Raw genomic sequence first — 8,996 nt, forward strand, 5'->3', positions numbered from 1 at the left:
CATTGGTTCATAGTTGAAATAAGTAGCTAATATAGTTTCTACCATCCGATGCAAATGCCTTAAAAATGCTCCACTGAGTCCGTCTACGATTTTAACACCTTATGTTTCGTCAGCTACGGTCATTTATTTCTCTATAAAAGCCAGTTGTCGTTATCCTAAGCTTCTCCAAGCTTCAACTCCCGTCTTTCTTCTCCTCAGCTACAGCTACAGCTACAGCTAGGAACAACGTGTGTGCCGGCTTAGAAGGCCAGTGCGGTCATGGTAAATGTGTTGTATCTGACAACGAGCCGTACTGCGAGTGTGATGAAGGTTATACCGGAGAATATTGCAGTAAGTTCATTCCCGGCGGATAAAATAAGCACACAAACATAATACCTTTCATCTACGTCAAGCTCACCCATTGTCACTCACACACCCAATCATTCCTTGATTTGAAAGTTGTGTTGTAAAATAAAGGTTAGGGGTAGAAAGGGGAGGGGTGTTGTACGCAGACGATGGCAAGATACCTTTCCATGTCCCTCTGTCGTCCTTTTGAAGAATTACTTGCAGCCGACAAAATCGTCTATTTTTTTATTTTTCCAAAAGTAGTTCCATTAGCTTTTTCTTTTGTCTTCCTCATTTTCAACTGTCTTCACACATGGCCAAATACACATAATCACATAATTTCAGAGATTTTCATTTTGCCGGGCTAATCGAGTCCAAAAATTAACAAGTTTATGGATCAGAAATTTTGTTTTAACTACATTGTTTACAATGAAAAAGAAGAAGAAGAAGAATGAGAAGGAGAAGGGGAAAACAAAGAAGTAGAAGAAGAAGAAGAAGAAGAAGAAAAAGAAGAAGAAGAAGAAGAAGAAGAAGAAGAAGACAGATACTTCATAAAACATTGGGGGGGGGGGGGGGGTTATTGTTTTTTTGGTACATGTTTTACGGCGCTCGCAACTGTATAAGGTCATATGAGCGCGTGGATCACATTAAATGTTTTCAGTTGGTCCGAGAAGGCTTGGTGTAGATATTTCCTACCAGAAGATCAGGGGTGTGGCTGAAAGAAAGCAGTAAGAAGGAGCCAAGGAGTAGCAGAAGAAAGGCTGAAGAAAGAGTCAGGAGCTCACAGGATGGGGCAAAGGAGGTGAGGGGTTGGGGCAGAAAGAAGAGACGAAAGCAGACAACAAAACATTGCTAGAGAACAGGAAAAAAGGTCAAAGGAGACAATTTTTCGGTCGCTACCCTGATTTGAATCCGGGACCTTTAATTGAGAGGTCAACCCCTTAACCTCTAGGTCACGAGAGCCACTAAATTATGTTTCAAGCTCTGCATTGCTTTACAGTTGAAATAAGAAGGTAATATCAAGTTTCTACCATCTGATATAAATGCTTAAAAATGCTCCATTAAGTCTATGATTTTAAGGTCATCTACTTCTCTATAAAAACCAGACGTCGTTATCCTAAGCTCCTCCAAGCTTTAACTCCCGTCTTTCTTCTCTTCAGCTACAGCTACAGCAAGGAACAACTTGTGTGCCGACTTCGAAGGACAGTGTGGTCATGGTAAATGTGTTGTGTCTAACAACGGGCCGTACTGCGAGTGCGATGAAGGTTATATCGGAGAATTTTGCAGTAAGTTCATTAATGGTAGATAAAATAAACACACAAACAGAATACCTTCCATCTACGTCAAGCTCACGCATTGTCACTCACACATCAAATCATTCCTTGACTTGAAAGTTGTGTTGTAAAATAAAGGTTAGGGGTAGAGGCGGGGGGATGTTGTACGCACACAATGGCAGGATACCTTTCCATGTCCCTCTGTCATGTCCCTCTGTCGTCCTTTTGAAGAATTACTTGCAGCCGACAAAATCTTCTATTTTCAAAAGTAGTTCCATTAGCTTTTTCTTTTGTCTTCCTCATTTTCAACTGTCTTCACACATGGCCAAACACACATAATCACATAATTTCAGAGATTTTCATTTTGCCGGGCTAATCGAGTCCAAAAATTAACAAGTTTATGGATCAGAAATTTTGTTTTAACTACATTGTTTACAATGAAAAAGAAGAAGAAGGAGAATGAGAAGGAGAAGGAGAAGGAGAAGGAGAAGGAGAAGGAGAAGGAGAAGGAGAAGAAGAAGAAGAAGAAGAAGAAGAAGAAGAAGAAGAAGAAGAAGAAGAAGACAGATACTTCATAAAACATGGGGGGGGGGGGTTATTGTTTTTTTGGTACATGTTTTACGGCGCTTGCAACTGTATACGGTCATATGAGCGCGCAGGACACATTAAATGTTTTCAGTTGGTCCGAGAAGGTTTGGTGTAGATATTTCCTACCAGAAAATCAGGATTGTGGTTGAAAGAAAGCAGTAAGAAGGAGCCAAGGAGTAGCAGAAGAAAGGCTGAAGAAAGAGTCAGGAGCTCACAGGATGGGGCAAAGGAGGTGAGGGGTTGGGGCAGAAAGAAGAGACGAAAGCAGACAACAAAATATTGCTAGAGAACAGGAAAGAAGGTCAAAGGAGACACTTTTTCGGTCGCTACCCTGATTTGAATCCGGGACCTTTAATTGAGAGGTCAACCCCTTAACCTCTAGGTCACGAGAGCCACTAAATTATGTTTCAAGCTCTGCATTGCTTTACAGTTGAAATAAGAAGGTAATATCAAGTTTCTACCATCTGATATAAATGCTTAAAAATGCTCCATTAAGTCTATGATTTTAAGGTCATCTACTTCTCTATAAAAACCAGACGTCGTTATCCTAAGCTCCTCCAAGCTTTAACTCCCGTCTTTCTTCTCTTCAGCTACAGCTACAGCAAGGAACAACTTGTGTGCCGACTTCGAAGGCCAGTGTGGTCATGGTAAATGTGTTGTGTCTAACAACGAGCCGTACTGCGAGTGTGATGAAGGTTATACCGGAGAATATTGCAGTAAGTTCATTCCCGGCGGATAAAATAAGCACACAAACATAATACCTTTCATCTACGTCAAGCTCACCCATTGTCACTCACACACCCAATCATTCCTTGATTTGAAAGTTGTGTTGTAAAATAAAGGTTAGGGGTAGAGAGGGGAGGGGTGTTGTACGCAGACGATGGCAAGATACCTTTCCATGTCCCTCTGTCGTCCTTTTGAAGAATTACTTGCAGCCGACAAAATCGTCTATTTTTTTCTTTTTCCAAAAGTAGTTCCATTAGCTTTTTCTTTTGTCTTCCTCATTTTCAACTGTCTTCACACATGGCCAAATACACATAATCACATAATTTCAGAGATTTTCATTTTGCCGGGCTAATCGAGTCCAAAAATTAACAAGTTTATGGATCAGAAATTTTGTTTTAACTACATTGTTTACAATGAAAAAGAAGAAGAAGGAGAATGAAAAGGAGAAGGGGAAAACGAAGAAGTAGAAGAAGAAGAAGAAGAAAAAGAAGAAGAAAAAGAAGAAGAAGAAGAAGAAGAAGAAGAAGAAGAAGAAGAAGAAGAAGACAGATACTTCATAAAACATTGGGGGGGGGGGGGGGTTATTGTTTTTTTTGGTACATGTTTTACGGCGCTCGCAACTGTATAAGGTCATATGAGCGCGCGGGACACATTAAATGTTTTCAGTTGGTCCGAGAAGGCTTGGTGTAGATATTTCCTACCAGAAGATCAGGGGTGTGGCTGAAAGAAAGCAGTAAGAAGGAGCCAAGGAGTAGCAGAAGAAAGGCTGAAGAAAGAGTCAGGAGCTCACAGGATGGGGCAAAGGAGGTGAGGGGTTGGGGCAGAAAGAAGAGACGAAAGCAGACAACAAAATATTGCTAGAGAACAGGAAAGAAGGTCAAAGGAGACAATTTTTCGGTCGCTACCCTGATTTGAATCCGGGACCTTTAATTGAGAGGTCAACCCCTTAACCTCTAGGTCACGAGAGCCACTAAATTATGTTTCAAGCTCTGCATTGCTTTACAGTTGAAATAAGAAGGTAATATCAAGTTTCTACCATCTGATATAAATGCTTAAAAATGCTCCATTAAGTCTATGATTTTAAGGTCATCTACTTCTCTATAAAAACCAGACGTCGTTATCCTAAGCTCCTCCAAGCTTTAACTCCCGTCTTTCTTCTCTTCAGCTACAGCTACAGCAAGGAACAACTTGTGTGCCGACTTCGAAGGCCAGTGTGGTCATGGTAAATGTGTTGTGTCTAACAACGAGCCGTACTGCGAGTGTGATGAAGGTTATACCGGAGAATATTGCAGTAAGTTCATTCCCGGCGGATAAAATAAGCACACAAACATAATACCTTTCATCTACGTCAAGCTCACCCATTGTCACTCACACACCCAATCATTCCTTGATTTGAAAGTTGTGTTGTAAAATAAAGGTTAGGGGTAGAGAGGGGAGGGGTGTTGTACGCAGACGATGGCAAGATACCTTTCCATGTCCCTCTGTCGTCCTTTTGAAGAATTACTTGCAGCCGACAAAATCGTCTATTTTTTTCTTTTTCCAAAAGTAGTTCCATTAGCTTTTTCTTTTGTCTTCCTCATTTTCAACTGTCTTCACACATGGCCAAATACACATAATCACATAATTTCAGAGATTTTCATTTTGCCGGGCTAATCGAGTCCAAAAATTAACAAGTTTATGGATCAGAAATTTTGTTTTAACTACATTGTTTACAATGAAAAAGAAGAAGAAGGAGAATGAGAAGGAGAAGGGGAAAACGAAGAAGTAGAAGAAGAAGAAGAAGAAGAAAAAGAAGAAGAAGAAGAAGAAGAAGAAGAAGAAAAAGACAGATACTTCATAAAACATTGGGGGGGGGGGGGGTTATTGTTTTTTTGGTACATGTTTTACGGCGCTCGCAACTGTATAAGGTCATATGAGCGCGCGGGACACATTAAATGTTTTCAGTTGGTCCGAGAAGGCTTGGTGTAGATATTTCCTACCAGAAGATCAGGGGTGTGGCTGAAAGAAAGCAGTAAGAAGGAGCCAAGGAGTAGCAGAAGAAAGGCTGAAGAAAGAGTCAGGAGCTCACAGGATGGGGCAAAGGAGGTGAGGGGTTGGGGCAGAAAGAAGAGACGAAAGCAGACAACAAAATATTGCTAGAGAACAGGAAAGAAGGTCAAAGGAGACAATTTTTCGGTCGCTACCCTGATTTGAATCCGGGACCTTTAATTGAGAGGTCAACCCCTTAACCTCTAGGTCACGAGAGCCACTAAATTATGTTTCAAGCTCTGCATTGCTTTACAGTTGAAATAAGAAGGTAATATCAAGTTTCTACCATCTGATATAAATGCTTAAAAATGCTCCATTAAGTCTATGATTTTAAGGTCATCTACTTCTCTATAAAAACCAGACGTCGTTATCCTAAGCTCCTCCAAGCTTTAACTCCCGTCTTTCTTCTCTTCAGCTACAGCTACAGCAAGGAACAACTTGTGTGCCGACTTCGAAGGCCAGTGTGGTCATGGTAAATGTGTTGTGTCTAACAACGGGCCGTACTGCGAGTGCGATGAAGGTTATACCGGAGAATTTTGCAGTAAGTTCATTAATGGTAGATAAAATAAACACACAAACAGAATACCTTCCATCTACGTCAAGCTCACGCATTGTCACTCACACATCAAATCATTCCTTGACTTGAAAGTTGTGTTGTAAAATAAAGGTTAGGGGTAGAGGGGGGGGAGGGGAATGTTGTACGCACACAATGGCAGGATACCTTTCCATGTCCCTCTGTCGTCCTTTTGAAGAATTCACTTGCAGCAGACAAAATCTTCTATTTTCAAATGCAGTTAGATTAGCTTTTTCGTTTGTCTTCCTCATTTTCAACAGCCTTCACACATTGTCAAACACACATAAACACACAATTTCAGAGATTTCCATTTTGCCGGGCTAATCGAGTCCAACGATAAGCAAATTTAACTATAAGTAATATTGTTTTTGCTACAGTGTTTACACTGAAGAAGAAGAAGAAGAAGAAGAAGAAGAAGAAGAAGAAGAAGAAGAAGAAGAAGAAGAAGAAGAAGAAGAAGAAGAAGAAGAAGAAGAAGAAGACAGTTTCGACATATCGTATGTTGGTTGTTGTTTTTTTTTTTGTTTAGTTGTAATCAGGTTTTTATGGTGTTCGCAGCTGCATAAAGTCATATGAGCCCAAAGGGGTGGATGTCAACAGAGAAGTCCTTACAGTGAATCGGGCTTACATGGCTCATCTCTCTTGCTTCAACAGCACAAAGTCTGCTTCGACTTTCAATGCACCCCGGAAATAGCGGGTCACAAGAGTGTGACAAACATACAAAAGAAGTGGAGCCAAATGACGATAGTACGGATTAGGAAAGAAAAAGCAGCAGTTCCCTGTTGCAGTTTAGGCACGGTTATAAGCATGACATTAATGAATCAACCCATTTACAATGTACAATTCTACTGTGCATAAGAACTCGAGATAAAAATGTCACCACCTTTGGGAATGGCCTAAAGACACTTCAGTCAGTAGCACCGTCCTGGGGGGGGGGGGGGGGGGGGGGGGGGGGGTTATTGTTTTTTTGGTACATGTTTTACGGCGCTCGCAACTGTATAAGGTCATATGAGCGCGCGGGACACATTAAATGTTTTCAGTTGGTCCGAGAAGGCTTGGTGTAGATATTTCCTACCAGAAGATCAGGGGTGTGGCTGAAAGAAAGCAGTAAGAAGGAGCCAAGGAGTAGCAGAAGAAAGGCTGAAGAAAGAGTCAGGAGCTCACAGGAGGGGGCAAAGGAGGTGCGGGGTTGGGTCAGAAAGAAGAGACGAAAGCAGACAACAAAATATTGCTAGAGAACAGGAAAGAAGGTCAAAGGAGACACTTTTTCGGTCGCTACCCTGATTTGAATCCGGGACCTTTATTTGAGAGGCCAAACCCCTTAACCTCTAGGTCACGAGAGCCACTAAATTATGTTTAAAGCTCTGCATTGCTTTACAGTTGAAATAAGAAGGTAATATCAAGTTTCTACCATCCGATATAAATGCTTAAAAATGCTCCATTAAGTCTATGATTTTAAGGTCATCTACTTCTCTATAAAAACCAGACGTAGTTATCCTAAGCTCCTCCAAGCTTCAACTCCCGTGTCTCTTCTCTCCAGCTACAGCTACAGCTAAGAACAACCTGTGTGCCGGCTTCGAAGGCCAGTGTGGTCATGGTAAATGTGTTGTGTCTAACAACGGGCCGTACTGCGAGTGCGATGAAGGTTATACCGGAGAATTTTGCAGTAAGTTCATTCATGGTAGATAAAATAAACACACGAACAGAATACCATCCATCTACTTCACGCTCACCCATTGTCACTCACTCATTCAACCATTCCTTGACTTGAAAGTTGTCTTGTAAAATAAATGTTAAGGGGTTGATTGATTATTTTATTTTTATTTATTTAATTATTTTTTTTAAATATTTTTTTTTGGGGGGGGGGGGTGTTGTACGCACACGATGGCAAGATACCTTTCCTTGTCCTTCTGTCGTCCCTTTGAAGGATTCACTTCCTGCAGACAAAATCGTCTATTTCCAATAGTTAGATTAGCTTTTTCGTTTGTCTTCCTCATTTTCGACAGCCTTCACACATTGTGAAGAAGAAGAAGAAGAAGAAGAAGAAGAAGAAGAAGAAGAAGAAGAAGAAGAAGTAGAAGAAGAAGAAGAAGGAGATATATCCTACAAAAAATATGTTTAAAGTTCATAATCGGTTTACAGTTGAAATAAGAAGCTAACATCTATTTTCTACCGTCCGATATAAGATAAGATAAGATACATCTTTATTGTCCAGATTCTACAAATTGGTTTGGTGCTTCACCACGTGTACACACACACACACACACACACACACACACACACACACACGCACACACACACACATGCACACACACGCAGGCTTACAATCACATGCATAATATAAATGAACAGCAATATAAACAATAATAATCTTAAGCTAGATACACACTCAATGTTATCCTGATGCATGCTCTAAGGTCGTAAGTATACTTATACAAGACGGTTAAGATGGAAGCATTTTCATGGATAATGGTAAAAATGACCTTCTATATCTTTCTTTGTTAAAGATCAGAAGCTTAGGTCTTTTACCTCTGACTGATGTTTTTATTTGAAGGAACAAGAGATGTGTGTTGTCTAAAAAGATGGAATTAGTTTTTTTTTAGTGCAAACTGTTAATGTACAATTCATCCAAGTAGGGGAATGTAGATGTAGAACTTTTACATGCTTTCCGTATTTGTCGATTTAATTTTTCTTTATCTTGTTGTCTTGTGTTCCCGGCCCACGCTGTCAATATTTTATCAACTTTAGAATACTTTAGCTTCCTATAAATATAAATACCTTTGATAATGCTCTGATTTTAACACCGTATGTTTCGTCAGCTACTATCATCTATTTCTCTATTAAATCCAGATGTCGTTATCCTAAGCTCCTCCATTGTAAATGTGTTGTGTCTAACAATGTGCCGTGCTGCGTTGGTTTCCAGTTGAAATAAGAATCTGATATCTAGTTTTTACAATGTGTTATAAATACCAAAACAATAGTGCTCCACCATGTCCATCTGAATTTTAACACCTTATGTTCCGTCGGCTACCGTCATCTATTTCTCTACAAAAACCAGACGTCGTTATTCTAAGCTTTTCCAAGCTTCAACTCCCGTCTTTCTTCTCCTCAGCTACAGCTACAGCTAGGAACAACTTGTGTGCCGGCTTCGAAGGCCAGTGTGGTCATGGTAAATGTGTTGTATCTGACAACGAGCCGTACTGCGAGTGCGATGAAGGTTATACCGGAGAATTTTGCAGTAAGTTCATTCATGGCTGATAAAATGAACACACAAACAGAACCCCTTCCATCTAAGTCAGATATGCTTTTTCATTTGTCTTTCTCATTTTTGACTGACTTCACACATCGCCATATACACCTAAACGCACAATTTCAGAGACATCGAGATGGATCGATTTCCATGATGAAGAATTCTTCTTCTTCCATAATTAATATTAGTGTTGTGATAATCATTGTTTATTTATTTATTTATTTATTTATTT

General features: G+C 40.2%; 1 protein-coding gene across 1 annotated transcript in view; it reads left to right on the plus strand.

The window, feature by feature from the left end:
* Nucleotides 1-204: 204 nt before the first annotated feature.
* LOC101849771 (tenascin) overlaps nucleotides 205-8,996 on the plus strand; it is a gene marked incomplete at its 5' end in the record, with an annotated part of 23,219 nt that continues 14,427 nt past the window's right edge. Inside the window, 6 exon segments of the mRNA XM_013083551.1 lie at nucleotides 205-330; nucleotides 2,777-2,902; nucleotides 4,078-4,203; nucleotides 5,356-5,481; nucleotides 7,055-7,180; nucleotides 8,627-8,752. Coding sequence (XP_012939005.1) covers nucleotides 205-330; nucleotides 2,777-2,902; nucleotides 4,078-4,203; nucleotides 5,356-5,481; nucleotides 7,055-7,180; nucleotides 8,627-8,752 — 756 coding nt within the window.

This window comes from Aplysia californica, unplaced genomic scaffold (genome assembly GCF_000002075.1).
Source record: "Aplysia californica isolate F4 #8 unplaced genomic scaffold, AplCal3.0 scaffold00241, whole genome shotgun sequence".
NCBI classification, from domain to species: domain Eukaryota; kingdom Metazoa; phylum Mollusca; class Gastropoda; order Aplysiida; family Aplysiidae; genus Aplysia; species Aplysia californica.